We start from the raw sequence: 27973 nt of genomic DNA, 5'->3' as shown, positions 1-27973 counted from the left end.
TTCAAATATTAATTCTCATTTTTTCCCGGTCGAAGACAGGTTATACAGCAGCTAGTGTATTATATTTATTCGTTAAAATAAAAACATTTTCGAATTAATTTTTCTTACTTTATATTTTTTACAATATTTGAATCAGTTTTTATGGATTTTTAAACAAATATCAATGGGTGCTCGAGGACTTAGCCACCCTTATTTACATTGCATCTATGGTTGCTAGCTCATTCAACAATCATGATGCATATTGCATAATTGTAATTTGTTTGTACACAGATGATGTCATTGAGCTTAGTTCATAGAATTGAATTATAACAAAACTATGAAGCTAAATGTGAATATTAAATTTATATTTTAAATAAGTATTATAAAATTTTTAAATAAATATAATACGTGTCATCTATACTGAAATTTACAATTGGAAAGCAGTTAAATGAAAAACAAATGTATACATATGTTTCATAACAACATTTTCACGTTTTTATGTCGTAAAAAATTCAAGTGCGGGTGAATACCCCCTCTCCAGTATGCGTGTACACCACTATATAAAATATATTATTATTATTATTATTATAATTGAAAGTCTCAATAAAATTGGTGTATTGGTATTTAATTATTATTTAGATATATTACCTATGTAATTACTAATTATGTATATTTTAAATGTATTATGAAAACTTTACAATTGTATGTATATGTTTTAGACCTTTAACTAAACAAATTGTACAAATAATTTGTAATTTATACGTGATAAAGAGATGGATATAAAATATATTTTTGAAACAATTTAATTATAAAAATAATACATATACATATGTTTCAATTTTGCACCCCACTGCACTCGCTCCCTTATAGCCCTGCCTAGTCGACGGTAAAACATTGTACAGCACTCGAGAATAGCAGCAGGCGCGCGTTTTCTTTGCCGTTTCGCAAACCGTACGGGCAAACGTCGCGAACGCCGAGTGCAGCTCTATAGACTATAATCGAAACACTGCGCCGCGGGAAACCGTTGCCAACGTTGGGACGGATACGGCCGCTTGCGCGCGCGCGCGCGCCCGACCCCAACATCCGTTCGGTTGCACGAATCCATTATGGCGTATTACGCACACACACACACACACACACACACGCACGACGGGCCGCCGACGCTATCCGCGCGCGTGGTGAAACAGCGAACCTGGCGCGCGGAAAGCCGTAAAACAGCGAACCTGGTGTGCTCCGACGCGCGCGCGCGCGCTTGTGCGTCGAGTTCGGTCTCCGTTTTTGTTTTTTTCCACAGCTCCCTCTCCCGTCCGCACCCCTCCCTAACCCGTCGTCGACGCGTTGTTCTTCGCCGCGTGCCCGCGTTACGCACACGCACACAACACACGCGAGCGCGTATTTCCATCGTACGGGTTCCGAATCGGTTTTAAGGTGTGCGTGTGCGTGTGCCTCTGCGAGTGCGCGCGCGTGTGTGTGTGTGTGCGTGTGCTGTCCGTGCGAGAGTGGATTCGCGTGCGTGCGCGTGTGTACGTGTTGTGTTGCCCAAACGGACGAAAATAATAATATCGTCGGCCGTCGTGTAGATCTGCCGCTGTGGTGGTGTCGTAGTAGTCGAAAAAGAAACGCGTCCGTCTCGCCGTCCGCGTACCACACCGGGCGTTTTCGAAAAACGGGTCCGGGCAACAACGGCGACGATAACAACACGACCGACGTTTAATATCTGAACATTGTTATTATTATCATTATTACAATTAAATATAACAATACATATATATATATATATATATATTTAATATTTATATCAGCATTTTAATCGAGCCGACCAGCAGCAGCGCAGCGTACACACACGTCGCGTGTGATAATAACCAATATCATTGTGTGTGTGTGTGTGTGTGTATATAGTATATATATAATAATATTATACACGGTAGGATAATAATAATAATAATAGTAACGATCACAATAATAATATAAATAATATCAACTCGTTTGTACATGCCGCCGCTGTACGCGCAATAAAAAATAGCCGACTTCATAAAATATTTTGTCATTGTGATATTAGATATTTTTTATTCTTTCCTGCACCGAGAACGACGACCGCGACCGACCGACCGACCGACCGACCGACCGAGAACCGTTGTGTGTGGTGTGCATATCGCTATCGGCGCCGCCGTCGAATTTTTCCACTCGTCGCGATGCCGCGGATCCAGTAGAACGGCGCATCGGACGCGTAGATCCAACGCCAGTACAACAGTATCCGGCGTACCGAGTTTCGCGTAGCGGACCGATCGTCGTCGTAGTCACTCCCCGGCGCGGTGCACCCGTACCCATATCATTATCAGTATCACCGCCGTCATCGTCGTCATCATCATCATCACCGCCGCCGACGTCCGATCCCGGCGCCCCGCCGCCCGTCCGTGAAAACGTGTGAAAGACCAAAGGCCGCGGCGCGCACAAACCACCGCCACTACACGTCGTCATGTCCGTCAGCCAACAGTTTTGCCTGCGATGGAACAACCACCAGAGGACACTGATTTCGGTGTTCGACAGTCTCCTGGAAAGCGGCACGCTTGTGGATTGCACGCTGGCCGCCGAGGGACGATACCTGAAAGCTCACAAAGTCGTGTTGTCCGCCTGCAGTCCGTACTTGGGGGTAAGTGCAATATTATGCCTGTGCAATATTCGACGACAGCGATAAAAATGACAATAATAATATGTAATGGCAATAACAATAGCCAGCCCCCCCGGTGTAGCCGGATTACGTGATTTTTAGGCCGATATTTAGGCAATACGGTTGCGACGTGTTATTATTTTTATAATATTGTAAGTCTGCGTTTTTTCCGGCGTTTCCCCTCGATTTTCCCTCGACACTCGAGTCGTATCGTTCGTGAGACGATAAAATTCCGTCCATTTTATTATGATATTATTCATGTATTGATTAGTAATCGCTACCAGGATCTTACGACGGTCGGATTTTAATTATTTTGTGTGTATATATAAAATTTTTTTAGGGCATTTCCGTTTTGTTTTGGCCTACTTACGCGCGTGTGTTTGTAGTACGGTGTCTGCACATGATTTTCACCAAGCGGTATGAAAACCAGTTCCACACCCCTTCACTTTTTTTTCATTCCTTTTTCCTGTCCCGTTATTCGCGCACACAATGCAATGACAAAGGAAATTTCTCTTTTTTTTTCTCTCTTCTTTCGCATAGATCGAATTCTCTACAATTGGCAAATATTTTATTGCCAACGGACTACTACGGCGACGGCGATGATGATAATAATAATAATAATAATAATAATAATAATAACGACGAATTAATACACGCGCGCGCACGCATGTATATATTAATAATTTAAAATCCAATTAATTGAGTATAGGCATGCACAAAATGTATATTTATTTTGTCTAGTAGGCAGGTAGCATACTTTTTTTCATTAATATTCAATTGACACCTTAGAATCGAATGTGGAATAGACACATAAGTAGGTACCTACTTTGTTTTATAGATAATAGGTATGTCTTTACTTTGACTCTAGGTATTGCAGAATTGATAACAAGTCGGTAACTGAGTACTCGCTTGGGGAAAACATTAAATACGGACGTATTGAGATAAAATTTAACATGATTTCCATCAAATTTCATAGCCCTATTGAAAATTGTTCATATTACTATGTATGCAACATAATTTTATCTAGGTTGGTATTGTATGGGGTATTGTATGATAATATACACATTTTTGATGCCTTAACCCTTGCCTAAACCTATTATTATTATATAGGTACATAGGTAATTTAAAATGTACTATCAAAATGTATTTAGTCACGTACAACTTTGAAACATGGTAATTGTATCAATTCAATTAGTTAAGTTTACTTATGCAAATTAGTTGATTGCTCGATACAAGTTAATTAGGTATACCTACTAAATTTGGTATCCATTTAAAATATTTAGGTTGGTTCAATATATTTTTAATGTAAAAGTATCAAATTATTTAAAATAGCTTAAATACTTGTTAACATTCATAATTATTTTTGTAATAAAAATTAAATGATTCAAGTCATATATTGATACTATAGATTTTCTACTATCGAGTTATTTTATTTCCTTGTTGAACATAATATGGTTGATAGTCTTTAATATGTCATAACATTTAAAACGTACCTAATTACATTAAATTGGTTAATATATATTTTGCATAAATTCTTGACAATATGCAATTTTTTTTATATTATATTACATAATCTATTAATACACTACCTATTTGTTCTTATTTTAATTGAATTATCCTCCTTAAAGTATTTTAGAAAATTAATAATTTTAAATTGTTACCTATAGACAGGTAGGTAGTGGAAATGTAAATATAAAAACATTTAAATTAATAAAAAAAAATCATTATTGATCTTTCTTTTTTTAATTCCTCCATAAAATTCCTTTCTCCTTTTTTTAAACTTGCTTCCTAAAATATTTTCAGCAGAGCCCTACCCTTCTAGACATACCTTTCTGATTTCACTTTCTTGAAAGCCCTCCACCATTTCTGCTTTCATATTCATACTAGTACATTCTCTTTGAATAGTTTTATTAAGCGCCTAGTTAAATTTTCCATATGAACCTTCTAAATGTAGTAGTGTACCTATTATTTAAGTAGGATTTTGTATCTTAACGAGTTATAACATTTGGTTATAATTTTTGAGTCATTCAATGTTTATTGGGTTATCTCAACTACAATAATATCATAAATCAGTACCTACTTCCATAATTTTTATAATTTATTAATATAGGTGCCTACATAATCTTATATCTGCATTACCTAACTTAATTTAAAAGATTTTAAGAACCAAATTGTTGACTTAAGTCGAATATATAAGATAATTATAAAATATTATTCTATTAAATCGAAAGTTTTGTATTAATTAAGTATTAGAATAATACCTAATCTAAACAAATAAACATTACCTTAAAATTGAGGTTAGATTAGTATTTATTTATACATAAAATGATTTATGATGATAAATGTGGTAAAAGAAAAACATCTGATATTAAGGCACCCAATCGGTAACCTAACAGAAACACTAAAAAAATAGTCATGTTGCCTTGGTGTGATTATTGCATTAGTTACGATACTCCGGATGAATATCACATGGAAATTAAAATAGTCGTGCTAAGGTTAACCTTGAAGTACCCAATAAATATATCACAATATTTATAAAATAGAATTGCACTTGACTGATTAATTTAAGATCTACACTAAGATTTTTACATTAAATTAATTATTTAGTTCATTTCTATACAATAATTTGAGGCATATAGGTACCTACATTATTACAAATGTTGTTGATTAACTAATTTGACTATATTGTTATCCTAACATAGGTAGACATTTCATTCTATATAAATACACAAAGTGAAAGTTATTCCGAAATAATTAATGATGTACAATTTTAAGTATTAGAAATTCCACAAACACTCAAACTACCTAGCTAAAAAATAATAATGAATTTTTTATTATGATTTCTTAACCAGAGTAAATTAAATTGGAAAACTCTTCAAAATACCTACTCTTTGTTCCTAATAGTTTAGCATAGTTCAGTCTTTACTATTAACTACTGGCATTTTATAAATATTAAATAATATAGATAGCCTAATAATATTGTTTTTTTTTTTAAGGAAATAACTGAAATAATAAGATTTTTGTTCATTAGATTCTCTGTTTAGGTACTTGTTTAAATAATATTTTTCTATTAAAGTTATAACATTTTTAGTTTAAAAGTATATTTCCAAATTACTAATTTTTTTAACTTCTACCTACCTACCTATTGCATTTTCATTATTTGTTTAAAAACATTTGAGCTATCATCTAGGTAACCTGTGTTGTGATCAATTGATTCTAAATATTTCTAATGGCTATCAATTATTTTAGTACCTAATACATTTGTTGATATTACCAAATAGAAAAAATTGTAGATTCTGTATAAAATATTTACTCTATTACCTAGTTGTACATATTTGCCTATGTTGGTTATTACTAGTGGTTAGTTATTATAATATATATTTATCCACTTGATATGAAATTTGTGTCAATACATTTTATTAGTGTGATATAAAAACTATTCTTTTTTATTAGGTACTTTTATAAAAAAATTATTTGATTTTCCAAGGTTTTTGAAACCTCTAACAATATTTATTAGACTTATTTATAAATACTTGTTGTAAATTGTATTTACATAGTATATACCTAAAGTTCCTACCCAATAAATGTTAACATTATTTTTAATTTTTTTTGTTTAAGGTTTTATTAAGTCAACATCAAGAAAAGCATCCAATCTTAATTTTGAAAGATATCAAATTTCAAGAATTAAAGTCAATGTTAGATTATATGTATCGAGGTGAAGTCAATATTTCTCAAGAAGAACTCGGTACATTTTTGAAAGCTGCTGAATCTCTTCAAATCAAAGGTTTGACAGAAAGTGCTGGTATCGGGGTTCGTGATAATTCAGATTTTGAAGACCCAGTATCTAAACGTTTTGACCATAGAAAACAACCACCTTCTTTATCATCAGTTAGTTCTAACTCGCCCACTATTTGGAGCCAAAATGAAACTGTACGTACATATTCAAGACCAAGAGAGGGTAGTTTATCTCCAACCAGCAAGAAACGGAAATTACAACGAACAAATGGATCAGATGATCATCATCCGGATAATGGTGATGATAGTATGACTGAATCTGAACCACAGGGAGTAGAAAAATCGCCAACTAATAATAATAACATCCCTTCTTCAGTGAGTAAGGTAATTAAAGCAGAACCTTACCGTAAATCGTGTTCACCTGACAAAGAAGTGCTTAAGACAACTGAAAATCAGACAATTAAACCAAAAGTAGAATCAATTTCTGGTGACCGACAAGAGTGTTTGACAGAAATGTCATATGACGATAGTGTTGAAGATATGGCTTTAGAAGAGGAGGAAGAAGAATTTGATGAAAATGAATTATCACAGCCTGGAACTTCACAAGGGGACACCAATCACACCGGTAAATAATTTAAAATAAATGATATTTAACTAAAATAATGTATTGAAAACATTTTTTTACTATACATAAGTGATAACTTTATTTGTTTATACGAAACATATAAGATATTGTTACTCTAATTTCTATTAAAATGTATCTGAAGGATACAATTAAGATACATAATTTTGTCTAAGGGTATATTACTCATGTAATTAAATGTACCCATACATTTTTAAATAATAACCTTGTCAGTTTATTTTATACTTACTTATCTTCTGTTGTTTTTATTTATATTTTAGCAGTGCCTCAAACAAATTCGTGGCAATTAGACACAACAAATCAAGATAGCACCAGTACTGTTAATACACCAATGGATTGTAAAGGTAAGATTTGTATTTATATTAATTGTAAAAATAGGCGTACAATAAATAATTAAAATTCAAATGGATAAAATTAAATAATTAATTTTAAAATTAAATGTGTATCCATTATGCATGAATAAGGGACAAAGAAAATGTTTTTGTGGATGAGGTACATGTAAATTTGTATTTTTTTCAAAAGTATCCATTAACAAAAAAATATAAATTTATATAATATACCTAACTCTTAATATAATGACAAAACATTTCTTTGTATTATTTAAAAGTATTTACATTGATTTGAAATTTAATTTAATAAACATTAAATACCTACCTACTTAAAAAAAATATATAAATAATACATTTTAATAGTTATATAATTAAGTTAAGATATTTTTACAAATTGAAAATTAAATTAATTGATTGTAATTTTATATAAAATATCACAAAAAATATTTATACATAAGTATGTTCCCAATAAATTTTTGTTTAGTTTTGTATGTACCCATACTAAAGTAATATTTCATGACCAAAGTATAAGTTTATGTATTTTTGAGAATTTTACATTATACTTTCCAAGTTGGTTAACAAAAAATTTTTCTACTAACACTGTATTACAATTTGCATGATTTTATGAGTACCTATGGTTTATTTTATTTGCATGTATCCAAGCTTGGTTTTGTGGTTGCTTTTTTATATAGAAATATATATATTTGCTTCAATTTATTTATTATTTCTTAGATCATTGTATTTTAGCAAAAAATGAAATTACAGGTAAACATAAGTAAGTTTTTTTTAAAATAATTATATTATATCTTGCGTTCTTCACCATTATATGATAAATGAAGGTTATCTAGCTCGATTATGTATACTACATTAAAATCTGACAATTTATTTTAATAACGATGTGAAGATTTCCTCTGAGAATTTGACCAGATTACTAGCATTTCTTATCTTATACACTGTTTAAATATAGACAAGATTATGATTTAAATTGTATTACAAACAGATCTACTATGTGTGATTAAAGTCCAACTAAATATTAACGACTGATGGATAATAGGTAATAATATCTACTAATGTGTTTTATTTGTTTTATTATTATATAAGATTTAATTTTAGTCACGTGGACTAAAAGTTATAAGATATAATATATTATAAATTGTATTGTTTAATATTACTGTGACTTGTAATGTGAATTTAAAAATACACACTCTATTTTAAACTAAATATGTTTTAATGTATTGGAGCATTTTTTATTCACAACAAACAAACCTATAGCATAATGGAATAATCTTATTCTTTGTAAATTCTATCTAGTTAAAATACAAAAAAAGTCAGAAATCAATATTAAATAATTCTAGATAAAAATTTGTTAAATAGAATTCTTTGTTTTTGTATATATTTTTTTTAATGAGCAACAATGTTTTTTTTCTGACACCACTTGCTGTACAGGATATAATAAAACATTTCTTATCTTTGGCCTTTCTTAGATATCTTTTACAGGTTTATCATTGACCATTTGACTTGCACAAAGTTTGTTTCTTATGACCAATATAAATGTTAGGTACTTAGTGAAATATATTTTACTGCTATTATTACTTGTAGTTTTGAAAAATAAAAATATCTATAGACATCCATGATGAATTATCAGTTCTAATATTTGGAAAGATGATGTAATACATATTCAACATAATTAATTATTATTTTAACGTATTTCTTAATTTGATAAATCTTTCTTGTTTTTCCAAAAGATTAAAACTTACCATTATGTAAACATATATACAGGGTGTTATTGCTGAATCTTGATAATTAACAAAAAATAATTCTTGTTCAATTTAGTTTTTAAATAGTTAATAGAACTAACAATTAGAATATTTAAATAAATGTAAATTTGTATTATTTACCTCTAATATACTTTTATAATTTGTCAGTTTACCAAAATCCTGTAGACATATTTGTTGAACTCTGTTCATTGTGCTTTGGCTCAATTGATGCAATTCTTCAGCTGGAATGTTTGCTACTTGATCTTCAATGTTTCCTATAAGCTCATTTAGATTTTAAGATTTGCAGACTTGTACTTTCTTTTTAAGGTTTTCACACTAATAAATTAAATAGCATTGTTATAATGAATGTTTTTAAATCAATGATTTTTTTACAGAAATTCTACTTTTTGTTTAAAGTTATTATAAAAAAGTTAGATCAACAATAAAAGCATTAGTAATTTTTCATGTCATATTGAATATTATAATTTTTAACAATGATTTGCTTACAAACAGTATATACTTTTCACAAAAATATTCTTTTAGTGAAAAACAATTAATGGTTTTTTTTTACCCAATTACAAACCTAGAACTAATCAATAAAGACTTAAATAAATTTAACACACAAATGAACTGGCGATAGAAATAAAAAAATTAAATACTTATTGTTTTATTTAAAGACGTTTTTATTTTATTAATTAATTCTTCTTTATGTAAGACATTATTTGCCATAATATGTTAACTTTTATTAGTTTTGGTACTTAAATTATTATTATTGATATTTATTGATTATTTATGGTTAACTATATAATTAATTAATTTTATGAAATAGTTCTCTCATTACACATATAAACTTTATTGTGCTTAATAACCACCAAATAATATTTTTTTCACAAATTACATACATTCTTCAAAATGATAGAATAAACTAAATTTTTTTTCCATTTGTTTTTCTCAAGCTTCCACACATAGAATAAAGCCATATACTTTTCAGTAATTCATTCATTGTGTTGTTATTAAAATTGAGGTAGTATTACATACAATAACAATTAAAAAACAAAATTATCTGGTTTTGTCTAAAGTTTTTTTTTAAAATTATAATTATTAGTGAACAACAATTACTTAATCGAAAATAACTTTATTTAAAAATCCAATTACAGTGATTGAAATATGGAGCAAGTTTCTAACTATATTAAACATGTGTAAGATGGGGAAAACCATTATTATACTGGTATACCAGCTTAAATATTTATTTATTTTGATCATGGATACTTCTATATAGGTATTTTTCTTTTCAACCTGCTACTAGCTAAAATATTTTTAGTAAGACTACTTCAATTTAATGGGTTGGTGGTATGTTGTAGATCAATTTAACAGATTGGCAATAGGCTAGATCCAAGATTGGGTCTTCCCAATACTTTGGTGTTGGAGTTGATTATGCTTCATGGACCACTTAATATTCATATAAAATAAAAATAATTTATAATTAATTTTAAAGCTTACATTATCAATGTTATTTACTTATTTCAATACCTAAATAATTAAAATTTGATACAATTTATAAAAAATGAATTTAAATCGTTTTTATTGAAACTTTTTTTATTTAGTTTCCAATTCAATCGAGTAAATGACAAAGTATGATATCTTAAAGACTATTTTGTATATAATTGTATTGTATTACAATAACTGACATGCATAAATATTTATATTTTAAAATTACATATTTTGTACTCAAATTCATACTTTGTCTTAAGTTTGTATGGAATAGCATTTGTTAATTATTCTTTCATGAGTTTTGAAATTTTCTGTGTAGGTAATGAGAATTGTAAACAATGAAATATATAGGTATGCATTTTATAGAAACGTGTAAAGTATATTATTTTGCTTTTGATAAAGTTGTGAATCATGATTAACAATGTATCAAATTTGTTAAGGAAAAGCCTCTGACTTATCAAGTCTAGAAAATGATTTACCATTTATATTTATTTGTCAAGGCTGGGCAATAAATACTCATAACTTGTTTTTAGAATTAACTTAAAATTAATATGATACTTTTATAATGTTCATAACGTTTTAATTTCAAGATTTTTGAATGAATTAAAATGAAAATATATTGCTATCAGACTTGATAAATTTATTTATTTATACTTTTATTTGAGATACTGTACATCATAACAAATTGCAAGACTTTATAAAGGAAAATTTAAAATGTCTAATCGTTAAATATTCATTACCAGTTTGAATTTGTAATTCTCATGCTTATAAATTACGATATAGTTATATAGAGGAAACATTTACAAAAGATGTAAAGATGTAAAATATACCAAATACTGAAGTATAGTTATATAATAAATAACCAAATTACAAAATTTCAAAATTTATCTTTTAACCAAGTCTATAAAGTTAATTTTTTTATCCATTAATCTCTAACTTAATAATAAATAAACTTCGAGTTTATAATTTAACAAACTTTTAAAAAAATCAGGTAACTTTAAAACTTAACTCAACTTAATTTATTTTATTCTATATTACTTAACTTAAAAAATAGTGAAATTGTCCAGCCCTGCTTTTTGTTTACATTGTATGTTATATAATTATCTTGGTGGTTTGTATCTTATATGGGTTTTGTTTATCATTTTTATTCTATTTTTTTTCATTTGATGAAGGGAGATCGCACTATTTTTCTTAATATTTTCTAAGGATAATTCTATTAAAATGAAATAATTAAAAAAATTTAATACATTTATAATAATTTAAAAACTGATCACAGTAATCATTAGCATGTTACTTCATGAGTATTATAAGTAAAGAAAATAAACAAAAAAAGGATAATAAAATATGTACATTTGGTTTCTAAACCACAGTTGAGAATTATATTTTGTATTAGTATTACCTACGCTATTTTTGATTTATATGAAATCATTCATTTTGTATTATTCATTTATTTGTGTAAAAACAAATTCAGAATTACTGTATATATCCTAAATTATTTTTCTAACTAATAATGGGCATGGATGTACTAACTGGGTCCGGTTAGATTACAAACCAATTTTTTTTTATTATTTTTATAATTATTATTATTCTGGAAACTCTATGTGGTATGTGTGTTGTGTGTGCTTTCCTTAGCAATAAGCTGTACAAGGTGCGGCCGTCATTACAAATTGAAGAGCTCATTGTTGAACCACCAGCGCTGGGAGTGCGGTAAAGAGCCGCAATTCAAATGCTACATGTGCTCGTATAAAGCAAAACAGAAAGCTCACTTGTTGACGCACATGAAGTACAGGCATAAAACTGATAACATCAAAACTGAATATTTTTATTAGCATTATATTATGTTTTAAATTTTTAAATTTTCTGTATTCAGGAAAAAATGCTCCAATATTTTTTTTTGGATGGGAATAGGATATAAACTATAATAATATATTAATTGTCATCATTACTATGTTTATTAAAATAGACTGAATTTTCAATAAATAGCAATAAACATTTAATGTACAAATTCTAGACAAGTCTCGTATATATATTATAATATATAAATGTTTATTTCACATTTTATGAACCATACTATTGTCTATCGAATAGGCAATGTAAATTATAAATTTATACCTAATTATATTTTTTCCTTCTATGTTTTATGATTAAAGGGCTGTGTTTTGTAATTTTATTTATAAAATAATAATGTTAATTGTTTTTTACCTTAATTCTAACAATATGTATATTTACTTTAAATATTACATACAACGTAAAATAGTTAAAGTAATATAAAATTTATAAAAACTTAATTTTTATATTTTAATATTGTTAATTATTTGTATGTTTTTAAATGTCATTTTATTAAGTCTTATGGTACTTTTTGATTAAATGTTATTATTTTCGTTTTAATTGTCCGTTTATTAAATAACCATAGTATTATTCTGCTACCTAATGGTATGATTGCAACTCTAAGGAAAATGTGTAATTATTAGCTATTACTCATTAGTTTTATTAGATATAACCTACATTTATTTCTGATGTTCTGTATTTGTCTGTACATGTTACTAAACCATAAAAGGTTAAAATACCATAACATTGTAATTAACAATTCAAAAAGTTAATGTAGGAACACAAGAGAAAGCCTATTCATGCTTTATGAATTTCAATTAGATATAAACTTTCATTGGAAAATGTCCACACATGATAAATACTAAATATAACCATCAAGCATTTTCAGTATCATATTATATATATTATGATTTCCTGTGTTGTTAACTAATTGTTTAGTAAAGAAAAAGAAAATGTTCTAATTTTTTTTAACTATCTACATATTTGGTAATTAACATGTCATTAACATAAATACCTAACTATTATTCAAATTCACTCCAACAATTTGCAACCTGTTGAATAATAATTGTGTTCATAATACTCTTTTACCAAGTGTAACTTAGATAAACCTTATCTTAAACAAACATCACTAAGTCTTATCCTCGTAAGTGTTGGGAGTGTACGTTTCACTTTGTTCATTTGGTTAAATTATTTTTACGTACAACTAGTAAGATCCAAAATGTCATCTTTTGAAATATTTTTAGATCTACGCAAATTAACATTTTATGTATTCATTGTTTTTATATTGGTCTATCACTATTTCATCGTGAAATTTATGTCTGAAGTATGATAGTGCGTAAGTCATGAAAAATATATATTAACTAATATTAATGTTGTTGCGCTTGGATTGGTTTAACATATCTTCTATACTGTCTTCTATTATACTTTTATATAATATGCATATGTATATATATACACACATATAAATTGTTATGTATAAGTGTATATGTATATGTATGTAAATACATAAATTAAATAATTATTAATATTTAATGAATGTTCTATTAGGCTATTGGCTTTTTAAAAATAAATATCATTGCTGTTAGAATGTTTAACGCCACGCCAAAATACTCATATATTAACACATACAAGTAATTAGCATCATGTTAAAACAAATTAATTGTTTTATATTATGTAAGTTAATATTTCTGGTGTCAGTTAATTTATAAACTATTAGGTACGTAATTTTAACTCTTGCAAATATAAGAATTACTTGGACTTTTTATGCTGTTATTCTATTGACTACACCAAATTGGTTAAGAAATATAAAAATCTTACTACATTGAATTTGATTGAAAATATAACTATCTAAATGTATTTAAATAAATAAACATTTAAAAATGTCCATTTTCCATGTATTTCAATCAAGAAAATCATTAAGGGAACATGTCATATATAAAATTAATGTCATCGGAAGCTTTTTTCCCTCCTTTTGATTTATTGTCTAAATTTTTCTGTCATGTTTGTTATTCGGATCCTTTACAGAAATAATAAAAAGATGGCAGGATGGAGGTGAAAACTGGGATGGATATCCTCCTACTCAACGATCCCTTGTGCCGCTTTTCAATTCATTTGGCCCAAATGGCCCAATGTCTGCCATAAATTTCAAATTCACTAACTACTACAACAACTGTAAGTTTGATCCAACTTCACCTAATGACACGTTACAAATCAGTAATGCAAGTTCACCAAGCACGAGTGGTGGAGTAGAATGCCCACGTTGTGGAAGGCATTATAAACTAAAAAGCTCATTACGCAATCATCAAAAATGGGAGTGTGGAAAAGACCCACAATTCCAATGTCCATTTTGCAATTACAGAGCTAAACAAAAAATGCACGTTGCTCGGCATATTGAACGTATGCATAGAGAAAAATGCTCAGAAGAATTTCAAAATATTACTGGACAAACTACGACAGCTGCAACAACGGCAGCAGCTGTAGGAGATATTAACTCATAAGTACAAACTTTATAATCAAACTAAAGTGCCGTAATGTTCACATATTGACTGGTCATATTGTTCAAGTCCGTGTAAATGAAAATAGTTTTTATACATGCGAATATCAAAATATGTTTTTTAATATTTTTTTTAGACCTTAGTATTAAGTGTTAAAAGTGCCAATGAAGTATACAATTGTTTACATTGTGTACACAAATTATTTATTGTATCGTAGTAAATTAAGTTAAGAGTTAGGCGTATAACAACTGGCGATTTTAATTAGTCCAATTGACTTCAATAAGCAATAATTACTATTTACATTTCACTATTGATTTACACTAGATATCCAATTCCCAAATAATCTTTTTGCTACTGTTTGATTTTGTGTATAGTAAATACAAACACATAATATATGTATTTGTGCATTTGTATTTAAACATAAATAATTAATAAATACAATTTGTGTTATTTGTTATACTAATATACATTTTGAGAAATTAAAAATACTTATTTCCACTTTAGCCCTTGATGGGAATATCATTTTTAAATTATTTAATAATAGTACTCCAACTGTGATATGATTCATTTTATTTGTTGGCCTAGTCGATATGTATGTTAGCTTGTTGGATTGTTAAAATCGCCATTAATTATGCTATTATTTTAAATAAGTCATGTTTTGCAACGAATCGTTATTTTGTACATGGTTATATGTTAATGTTATCCTAATTAGTGTCCTTGGCCAATCTCCACTAATGTATTAAGAACATTCTATATGATAATGCCTACCGTAATATATATAAGTGTGATATGTACTCGTATAATGTTAGTTGGACACAATTATACCAAAAATGAAACTGAAATCAATTTATAATCAAAAAATGTTGTATTGCCCAATCAAATTATTTTTTAACCAACTTTAAAAAGTCTGATTTTAAGAATGTTTAAAATATATTTTTGTATTGATCAATGTTGATTGCCAGTCGGCAGAGACAATGTGATAATCGTGCCTTTATGTCTGTACTGTTTTATTTGCATTTATTTTGTTTGTTTTAAAAAAACATTTTTATTTTAGTTTAAGATGCTTAACAAATCTTTTTATTTATATAATCTTCTATTTTCCCCACCAAAAAGTGCCATTTGAAAAAAATACTTCTTGTAGATTATTTAATATTTATTTTCACCTTCCATTTACTTGTTTTGCCATATTATATTAAAAATATTTTTTTATTATTATGATGGAAATATTTTTATTACAAACATGTATAAAACTATTGTTAGTGTATAAATGGATTATTATATATTATTTATTGTAAATAATACAAATTTAAAATCTTAGTCGATGCACATAAAATCAAATATTCGTAATGTGTCATACTAATTTGTTAATAAGTATTATTTATTAAGTTAAGCACTTTGTTTTTTTTTATTTAGTTATTAATTGAATTTATATTTATTTCAATCATTATTATCCTCATTAGATTATATAATTTCATTTTTGTTTCGTATTATTAATTCTTTTATTGTTTCCCTTTAAGCCCCCATATATTATCATGTATTACTTCATTAATTATCACATGAGTATTTATGTTTACATCCATTGCTTTTTATTGTATTATTTTTATTAAAAACAAAAAAAAACATGAAATTTTTAACGAATTTATAAGTTTTTTTTTTTTAGTGTTGATATTAATATTGTAAAAATATTTAGACAACCTTCTTCGCCCTTACGAAAATATATGGTGTATCATTCATTGTTGCTTGCTCTGCTATGGGGTGTTTCAAGTGTTTGGTTTTGTCATGTCCAAAGGGCGATATGTTTATTATCATATTTTTGTAAGTGTCAATGTACTAACTTGGGAATCCATTTATATAAATTTAAATTTCATTTATGCTTTGGATTATTTATATATATGAACATGCGCTTATGTACCTGTAAGTACTGTCACAAAGTAAGTATTTATTTTATTTTATTACCCGTGAAATTATTGAAAAAATGTATTTAATTATTGATGTATACCTACTTAAATATACATAATATAATATTAATAGCAAGATTTTGGGTTGTTCGCGCATGCTTTTGTGGTTGCTCCTAATTAAAAAAATGTTTTAAATATATTCGAGTTGTGCCTGCACTATGGGTCATATTGGACTAACTAATCACGGGGCATAATAAATAAAAAAAAATTGTTCATGTATATATGCGTGTGCGTATATATGTATATTATAGTTTTTGGATTTTCGATCGAAAATGATTTTTCGTGTTGATCATTATTCCTCTTGTTGTGCGAAAAAAATTTTTTTTAATTAGAATAAATTACAGCACGTTTTTAGAGTTAAACAGCCATCGGTGTGAAGCACAGCTCGATCTATATTGTAGGCGTAATTGCAATTTATTATTTCCTACAGACTTCATGTTTGCCATCACCGGCACCACTCTCGATAACTCGACGACTGTGCGTTACGAGTGTCCGAAATGTAGCCGAACATACAAATGGAGGAGCTCGCTTAAGAGTCATCTGCAAAATGAATGCGGCAAAGAACCCCGATGCTTGTGTCCTCATTGCCCCTACAGGTGCAAGGTTCGGTCCAACCTGTTAAAGCACGTGCGCAATTATCACAAACCTCCGACGTCTGTAGTACAAAACTCGGTGTTCGAAGACCAGAAAGTCGTACACCAATAATAGAAGAATGCTCAATTATTATTATTATATTACTATAATAAATATATATATATTATAGGATATATATTTTATTTTTATCTTTTACGATCTTTTAGTGCCAAATTTTACTATTATATTTTAAGTTTGTCTGATACTATGATAATTTGATATTTTGTATGTATAATGTTTATTTTTTGTTATAGTCAACAAATATTACAAATTATCTACTTAATGAATAATCTATTTTTTGGGACTGAACTTAATGATTACGTATCAACAGATCTTACTTTTTTTTATTGCGTGTTATTATGATTTTTAGAGTTTAGATTTTTAGTTTTTTTTAAGCTATAAACTGGGTTGTACAAACTATTTGGCCATATTATATTATATTGGAGTTTTACTTAAGCTTTATACTCATTTATGTTTTGATACTTAAGCGTTGTTCAAAATATACACTATTCAAATATGTTATTTACTCAATAACAGGTACAATTTCTGTAAAACATTTATAGAATACAGTACTCTATCCTCTATTTGCTCAATAAATCTTAAAAACACAAAATTCTAAGGTAAGTATTTGTGTTACTAGATGTTTTGTTTTAGATATTTTTTGTGTTGTACTAGATGAGAAGTTTTTGTGTTCATTTTTAGTTGCGTTTTATTTATTTTTTTTTTTGTATACTTTTATTTTAGTCTAACCATCCGTAGTAAGTACGATTTTATTCCGACTGAATAGGCACGAGTTCAATATTCCAGCACGTAAGTAATACATCGTATTATGACTATACATACTTAAGTCTTCAGTGAAGATATTTAAATTGTTAGAATGTTAGGTAAAATAAAATAAACGTATTTTAATCAAACATATAATATATTATTAAAATATAAAGATCAAATAAAATATTTTTAGATGTAGGAAGTGATAATAATCTCCATTTTATTATAGCTTAACTATTTTATGTATAAAATTCAGTTTAAAAAAGAAATCTATTATTTTTGTAATTTGTAGGTACATAATACATCTACATAATATAATACAGGGCCTAATATATTTTTTTATTTTATGGTAGACTTATATTAAATCATAAGATTGTAGGAATATGGAATATTCCCGATAGTAAATTAATTTTAGGTGTACCTGACCATGGTTTTGCGTATTGTACTTATTAAATTTGGTTAAAGTTGTATTTTATATTACTATAAAATATAAATGTAAATATCATCAAGTCATTCCTTATTTATGAAAACTTTAAAACGGAAAGTAATTTATTCCTATCTAAATCAAAAACTGTTAGGTCACATCCGTATAGGTACTAAGTTGTTTCTTCAGCTTGCAAATGGACAACACGGCAAATTTGTATTCGTTCAAATTTTGTGTCTTAAGTTGTAATATTAGAGTAAATTCATCTATTAAAAAACTTAAAGGAAATTCAGTAATAACATTAGGTCTCTAGCTGTGTTCTCTTGTTGTTTTTTACGATATTTTATTGAATACTTAAGTAAATTATTAAAACTTAAAAATGATCATAACTCAATACACTCAAATACATTTAATCTAACAACACAAAATTGGAACTGCTGAATGTAAATTACACGTAAACTACAACACATACTGCAGGTATTACGATATCTTCTTAATTCGTTGGTCCTATATTCATAAACGACGTTTAATTTTTGGTATCTAATGATTAGAAAAATCTAAGCTTAGTCTCAAAACTCTGTATAAATTACATAATGTTTGGAGGGCCTGAATTAAATATTGAATATGGGCTTAGCCCCTCCAAACGATCAAAACCCCTTCCTTTTAATTGTGCCAATAGATGCCTATATGGCTATTTAATATAACTAGTAAACTAGTGTTATAAATAAATGAAGATTTAAATTATAAAAGTAAATACTGTTTTAACAAATAAACAAAAAATAAAAATTTATTTTGTTATAGACGTTACTGTTTGACTGGTTTACTTTTTAAAAAATATTTCCTACATTTCATACATTGTATAAAAAAGTAATATCAGCGTAGGCAATAGCTGATACAATTTCTATAGTAGGTTAGAGGTACCTACCGATGTTAAAAATAAATATGATTTTCATTTAATATTAAACATAATAAAATCACTATTCTATCTAATTGTATTGTATTCTAGAATATTGAACCTTAAGGATAAATTTAGTTCAAATTTATCTTAAGACAACATGAGTCGAGAGAATGATGACGTGTTTAGGGCAAAATAAATAATTGCTCATCATCCAATTTATTTATATTGACATAGTTGGTTTGAACTCTATGGAGTATGGACTCAATAAATTATTTTATATAATATGTATTTAGTATCCTGTTGATGTTTATTATAAACAATTAACTTAGTAAGTTTATTCTAGCGATATCTATCATGTCGGTGTAAATATTTGTGTTCATGTGATGTAATTTAAAGATGGGACAAATCGTAAAATGGTACCATACGTAAAACAATTAAAGCCAATAAAATAAATAATTAATGTTACATTTTTTGCTTCTAATATTTGTAGTACCTATATGATGCAAAATATTTGCAACAATAATACCTATATTTTATATTACAATAAATTGCATTTTAAAATTATGTCTATAAGGTTAGATAGGTACTTCGATTTACTATATTTGAATAATTGTATCAAGTACATTATTTTCTATACATATTTATTTCTTCAAATCATAATCCATTATTGATTTATATTTTATACATTTAATCTAATATATATCTATACCTATTACCTACGGGTCTACGGCCTACCTAAAATTATATTGACTCATGATACTTATTATTTCATAGTTACCTTATTTATAATTATTTAATCATGTGTAGGAATGAAACGATTGTTTCAATTCAATTTGAACAATTGCTAGAAAACGGTAACTAGTGAATGAACAAAAATATTTAATATAATTATTAATTAATTGGAATACGTAACTCCATTAGAGCCATCTGCATCAAATTTGAAATTATTGAAATATTTAACTTAAAAGTTTTATTGGTAAGATTAGGTCTTCCGGGAAGGTAACTTGAAAATATTCCGTGTTTAGAAGAGTTTGTTGAGGAGGGGGAGGGTGTGCGACTTTGTTATGCGCCAAAGACGGTGTTGTCTGAAATTCCAGAAATATATTGGTGTAGACTTTGCGTATTTACTTGCATTCAGTTGTATTCTTACTTTATCGGACTGAATAAGCTACAAAAATAGCAATGAGGCTCGTTTTGTTATAGTTTAGTGTAAATGTTTGTACTATAATTACGATAATATCGTTTATTTAAAAATGTTAATATAATACATATGTGCCAATATAATAAAACTCATGTTTGGCCGTTGGCCTCGATATTATGACGTGTGAGATTTACCTGACGTACCGATGGTTTCAGATTCAGACCTGCTGGCCGAGAAGTTCGAGTGTAAGCTCTGCGGCAAGGTGTACCAGTGGAAGCAGAGCTTGAAGAGACACATCCGGGAGGACCGCTGCGACAAGGGTCCGCAGCACGCGTGTCCTCGCTGCGGCATGAGCTTCAAGCACACCAGCCGCCTGAACAAGCACGTCATCCTGTGTCCGCACATCCTGTTCGACGACAGCCCTTCGTCCTCGGCGTCCACGTCGTCCACGTCCAACGTGCAGCGCATACTCAAACTGCCGCCGCCGTGTCCGGACGCGTTGCCCATCACCGCCGTGTCCACGTCCACCACCTCGACGTCGTCGCCCTCTCAGACGATACTGGTGTTGCACCTGAAAAACCAGAGTTTGGCCCAAAACTGGAATTCTAAAATCCAGAAACTGGGAAACTAGAACAAAAACGTATTTCGTATTCAAATATTCATTCATGTGTGCTCGCGCGTGTATTTGTCTGTGTGGCCCATCAAATTTGTGTATATTTTATTCAAAAAGTTTTTTTTTTAATTTTTTGATCTTCCACGTATATCATCATAATTTTTATATTATTGACCACACTGATTATAATAATATCGCTGGTCTTACCTTCATCTAAAGGCGCAGATTATTATTATTTATTATTATAATATAACAGAGTATATTATTATATAATACCTATGTGCGTGGGCGAACTCGCTTAGGGATATAAAACAACAACAAAAAACTATTTATATCGTACACAACATAATTTTATTACATAATACAATTATTTTGCTATACGATTATATGTATTATTTTTGCTAGTCAAATATGGAACAACGCAATCTAGTCATTTTTTTTTTCGTTTTTCGTGCAATTCATTCGTGCAAAGAAAATCATATGTTTTATTTTTATTATTCGTAGTGTGTGTGTTTAATGAATACTGATTTTTTTTTTTAATTTTACTTAGTTTTATTGTATAGGTACTCGGGTTATTGTACCTCAGAATGTTTGTAGACATCGAATACATTATATAGTCATTAGATAGTAAGATTGAATGTAAGACTAAAGTTCTCTCCTATCAACAAAATAATATACGGTGAAGAGATATCTTTCTATTTATATCAATATTTTTATTTATACGTTCGTCTGATTTGAAATGTATCTAGTCAAAAATAATTATTTACTTTAATTTAATTTTACATTAATTATATTCGTGTACATAATATTATATTATATCATTCATTTTTATTCTCAAAAAAATACAACAAAACATTTGCCAAACGTATAAACCTATTTTATTGATAGTTGAAACTTGAAACCGCATAACAATAGGTGTAGTCAACAATTGAACAATATTGTATTATAGACATAGTATTATAAAGTGACGTAAGAGAGCACTTTATCATTATAATATTGTTGATGGGTTCGTACAGCACAATATTAAACTTAGATGGTTCGATTTAATACGTTCCATTTGCATTCTATGTTACCAAACATGCCGAGTGAATTTGTATCATAATATTGTCACTGGATCTTATAGGTATATATATTATACCAAAGGCAGACACGAATTTACTTTTTAAGATAATTGTCACATAAATGTAAATTGTATTTTGATTTTTGTTTTTCTATTCTAATTTCAAAAAACGCACAAAACACAAACACAAATATTACATACTGTGGAATATTATGATTATTTTAGGGTTAATGATTTTAAGTTTAATCAACAATATTTTGTGTGCCGTGTGTGAATACGATCATAGGTATATGTTATTTAACAACTATTCTTTCAAGTTTTTTTTTAATATGATAATTTTTTAACGATTAAACAATTATAGGTAATTGGGTAGTGCAAATAAAATTGTTCGTGTATCATATGCAGTTATACCTGTAACCCTGTTCATAAATTGGTATGGTATATGTGTGCGTATCGGAAGGAGGAGTGGGTAACTATTTATAGGCCAGCAGTAACGTTAAATTTCCAACAAACCCCGAGAAGATTGCCCTGTGCGTCGTCCATAATATTCATAATAATAATAATTATATACTCAATATTTATGAGATTACTGTTTGTGAATTCAAAAATCAAAATTCCGTGACAAATGTGTAGATGACGTTAGGTATACCGCAATTACTTTCTGTAGTGGTTTTCGGGTCGATCGTCCGAAGTGGGTGGCCCACTTGTATCGGGGCCGAACACTTTCGGCGGTGGTGCAAAATAAAACTAGACGTTTACGTTTGCGCCACCTAATAGACATATTTATGGTATACGCCGCCGGGTGGGTTTCCTGACGAGTCTCGAAAACGCGGTGACGCGATCGAACGCCTTTCCAAACTCAATACTACACCTTGTTGAGACTATTCGTCGTCGTTTTCTGATGGACAAATAATAGCACCATCTCCCCTTGGATACTTCTATAACATTTTCATTTTTGTTTTTACTCTATTGAAAACTACTACTGTTGTAGTTTTAATATTATAACAAAATTCACACTCAATAATTTGTATGCGACATGATGCGTATATGTGACACTGACACACGACTGTTGTAATATGATAATTTTTTATGTGAAGGATTTCTTTTGTTTTTATAACTAACTCATGTTGTGGATAAAGCATAGTCATTTATTTGTATTTGTATTTTTTTTTTGTTTTTATTTTTAATTATTATTTAGTGCAATGAAATTGAGTTCCTTGATTAGTCATGACCTTTATATAGCAATTACAAAAATAAAACTACTTATATAATTATGTAAGTGTAATACCTCTACTTAACGTGGCGGTCTATGAATCTAGTCAGGTACGAGCACAAAATTAATATTATTAAAATGTATATGATGTGTATTTATAAAAATTATATATGAATGATTAACAAGTTTCCTTATTTCATTTTGTTTTTCTAGTCCATTTTGTCGCTTAATAATAATATTTGTCATCGATACCTATAATATAATATCAATTAAATTATAATAGTATTATTATATAATATACAATATATTTTTTCGTGTGCTGTTCATGTTCCGTTGGACATGCCAATATTATTATTATTATAATTATATTATATCTAAATTATGTGTACATATTATAAAATATTCAATTATTAATTTTATACAATCGTAATAACGCGCATAATATAATATATATAATATACTATGTGTGTATTATATTATATATACGAATATAAAAAACAAACTACATAATAAATACATATATATATGTAGGTGTAAAATATGTAATTATATTCTGATCGACCAATACCAAAATATAATTATATAAGTTCGCATGTTCTACCTAATTTAATTTTGCGTTGGTATAGTTATTTCATTTAAGACTAAAGTATTGATTTTTAAACGCAGGTACCTTGTATTAAAAATGTAACAATCAATATTAATAATATTATATGTTTTGAAAAGAAATAGTCGATCAGTACGAATTATTCCTTACCAGGTATCCTCATTTTGGTAAAGATAGGTAAACGGACCAAAGGAATGGCTGAATTTTCGTCAATTGGGGAAGCAGATATATTTTCATAAGTAAAATTTTATTATGTAGGTGCCTATACTTGGTATTACCTATATTTGGATTTTGGTTTTATTCCTCGAGTTGTGCCGTAACACGAATACGACGTTTGGCCGATCTAACTTAACTCACATTAAATTGCTTGGTCAATTAATACGTATATTATGCTAAGTTATACACTTTCCAATGTAAAGTATTGTAGCGTGGTTTTTCGAGGTGTACGACGCTGTCATTTTGTACGTCGTTATTTCTTATAATGTGTATAGATATTTCTGGAGCTAAAACATGACGCGAAGACAAAACCGGCATATATATACAAATATACAATGAGAAAATTAATTTTCGGTGCGGAAAATTGTCTAACATATTTTATAATATTATAAATGATGTACGGCTGTTCGGCGGGATACCCACTAGACCACGTCACGAAAAAATGCGCCACGGGGAAGTTACAAAAAAACGCTGTTATAACCAAGTCGTCCATCACAACCCGGGCTTGTTCCGTCTCTTATTTATATTACAATACCTACTAATGCTTGTCTTCGGTTGTGACTATATAATTGAATAAATATTGTTTCGGTGGACTCGACACACAAGACCAAACGATGTTTTTACCTTACGCTAATCGCCACCGTGTTTTGTTTCAGGGCGATTGCATCACATTTGGATTTCCAAATGTCCGTACTGCCGGATGGTAATCTGTACGGAGTTGGAAAACCATTTGGGTTCGTGCGGCGTGTTCGGCACGCTTAAGACTTACGTGGCGGCCAGGAGGACACTGCCTTAAGTCACGACCCCGCACCGCAGTCTTCTTTAAATATGTGCAGTTGAACCTCCCCTAACGGACACCTCCGAAAATCAGACGTTTTTTTTGGCAACACACCACTAACTGTACCTTTTGAATAGCGGACAAAATTTCAGTCACCGAGTGTGTCCGGTATTTAGAGGTTTCACTGTTTATAATTAAACCTATTTTTCAGTAGGTACACTGTTCTTTCGTTACATATACCACTATAGTATAGGTATATACTATACCTATATACTTGATGCAGGGTTGAGGATTGCACTGAAATGGGTCAATTATGTGTATATTTACTATTTAGCCATTATTTAGGTACCTTTATTTATGTTGTTTATTTTGCCAGCTTGACGAATACATTACTGTATAGGTAGGTAGGTATGCAATGTATAATATAATGCCGTTATACGCAACGTGATTATATACGTATTACATAGATACCTCCTATCTATTTATTTCTGATGGATATAATATGTAACACACTGATATTATATTTATTAGATTATAAGTCAAATATAGAACTGTATAATATTATATAAAACCCGGTGCAGTATGTGGGTGTCGCAGCTGCAGTTCTTGAATAATTGCTGCAGCTAACTGGTGCAGGTGGGTAAATTAATATTATTGTTATTATTTTGTTGTTTTGTGTATTTTGTCGCTTTTTTTTTAACGATACCGTTGTAGGTATACATTTTATTGTTCGGAGTTTTTTTTATTATTATACTGTTGTTGAGATCATATAATGTTACATTTTTGCTTGATCGTCAATTTCCATTTTCCTACGTTGGCTCAAGTCACCATCACACTATACCTACCTTCTTCTTATAGACTTTTCTCCTCCGCCACTCTCCATCTCTCTTCTGTATAGTCTATACCATGTACCGCATAAATATCATAATACAATGTTTTAACCGTAGGTATTATGAATTATAATAATGACCTGCTCCCTGCAGCTGATGTGGTATGCATATTATAATTTCATTTCGGTTTTTTTCTTTTACAGACGATAAGAATTGGTCGTGCAAAACGTGCAGTAAATGGTACAAGCACAGAGATTCACTGCGTCGGCACATCAGAGACGAGTGCGGAAAGATGCCCCGTCACCAGTGCAACATTTGCCAGGCGTACTTTTACCACAGGCACAACTTGAAGACCCATTCTATGAGCAAACATCACATTTTGATTTGAACGCGTTTAATGATTATCTAAAAATTGTATTATACTCGAAACGTTTATAAAAATATGTTCTCCGTGTACAATTTATACTATACCTCCCAAATTGTGCATACTTAGTAATATCTGTATTCATGGGCGGAAATCCCATACAATTTCATAGGGGCTAATATTTCCAACGTCAACGTGAGCAGGGAGCTTCGATCTCACACAATTATAAAAATGTCTGTTTTTTTGGGTTAATGGGGGTGTTAAGATTTCCGCCTATGTAGGTATGTATTATGGAATTGTAAATAATATTATGTACTCTTATGAATCTACTCGTTAATAATATTGTTTGCGAATCATGTAATATACATAATACCATTTACGTATTATTTAATATTAATATTTAATTACATATACCTATCTCTAGTTATCAGGTATAGCAAGGTTGCTATCTCGTAGTATCATTAATAAAGAGTAAAGACTTATATGGTATATTAATATTGCTTCCGCAGCAGGCTAGTTTACTATATACACCTGTTTATTCCAATTATTAAACTAATTAGTTTCTTTGTAAACGCAATTTAGTATACTTGTCAAAAAAAAAGAGATTTACTATTAACCTACTGACTACTACTAAAGACTATAGATATAGGTAATAGGTACCTATGTTGCTATATAAATTAAGTGATCCCGATTGTTTGCTACCTAGATATTGTTAAGCATATATTTAAATATAGAGACTATAGGTATAATACGATATACCTATTTTAAACATATTTATTATATTTTGTACCTACTCTCGATTGCGATGCTTTTATTTATGTGACTTTAGTGTGCAGTCGCAGCTATTATTATATTATATTATGAAAATAGTTAGCGTTGCATGTGAGCTGCTGCGAACACACACACACACAAACACTTACATAATAACGGATCGAAACTGCGCGGTCCTGGTGCTAATCACTTGTATAATGTTTTCGTTTGTTTTTCTGTTGTCTTTTGTCTTCCCGCCGTCCGCCTTCAGGTGACCCATGCGCCAACCGCGGACGCTCCCTGCATTCGTCCATCAGAATCGAACACCACCTGCCCGTCATCCAGCGCTCGATGTACGCCTGCGCCCGGTGCGGTAACTCGTACGCACGACTCCACAGCCTCAGCCGGCACGTCCGTTTCGAGTGTGGCGTCGATCCGAAGTTCGAGTGTCCCATATGCCACAAAAAGTCCAAGCACAAACACAACTTGTTGTTGCACATGAAGACCCACCTCAAGTGAAACGATCCGTGAAAAAGAAACCACCTGCTGTTCTCTAGCTCCTACCTTCCACCACGTTTACTACATATTATATTTATAATAAATATAGGCACCTGCCTGCCCATTACATTATACGTATCGCATACGCGGTAGTAAATAATATTATATAGTAGCAACGTCGTGCGAAGGCTTTATGATTATTATTTGTCTCTAGTCAATATGTGTATAACATAATATGTATGTACTATTGCAACTCATTGTAAGGACAAATACATTTTCCTATGTAATATTATGATAGTGC

General features: G+C 29.5%; 1 protein-coding gene across 10 annotated transcripts; it reads left to right on the top strand.

The window, feature by feature from the left end:
* The first annotated feature begins 1179 nt into the window (after positions 1-1179).
* On the top strand, positions 1180-27837 carry LOC111042307 (longitudinals lacking protein, isoforms A/B/D/L-like). Of its 10 annotated transcripts, none has more exons than XM_022326899.1 (4): positions 1180-2629; positions 6266-7007; positions 7289-7369; positions 20962-23818. In XM_022326899.1, exons 1-4 carry the CDS (start codon positions 2456-2458, stop codon positions 21375-21377), a joined length of 1413 nt encoding a protein of 470 aa, XP_022182591.1. In that variant the 5' UTR covers positions 1180-2455; the 3' UTR covers positions 21378-23818. The 10 variants fall into 10 exon arrangements, with proteins under 10 accessions (XP_022182591.1, XP_022182604.1, XP_022182614.1 ...); XM_022326912.1 differs by lacking the exon at positions 20962-23818 and adding an exon at positions 17313-17647 and having other exon boundaries at positions 1195-2629; XM_022326922.1 differs by lacking the exon at positions 20962-23818 and adding an exon at positions 12235-12499 and having other exon boundaries at positions 1197-2629.
* The last annotated feature ends 136 nt before the right edge of the window (positions 27838-27973 follow it).

This window comes from Myzus persicae, unplaced genomic scaffold, assembly GCF_001856785.1.
Source record: "Myzus persicae strain clone G006 unplaced genomic scaffold, MPER_G0061.0, whole genome shotgun sequence".
Lineage (NCBI taxonomy): Eukaryota > Metazoa > Arthropoda > Insecta > Hemiptera > Aphididae > Myzus > Myzus persicae.
The sequence above is the reverse complement of the archived record's forward strand: the minus strand, read 5'-3'. Positions and strand labels throughout refer to the sequence as shown.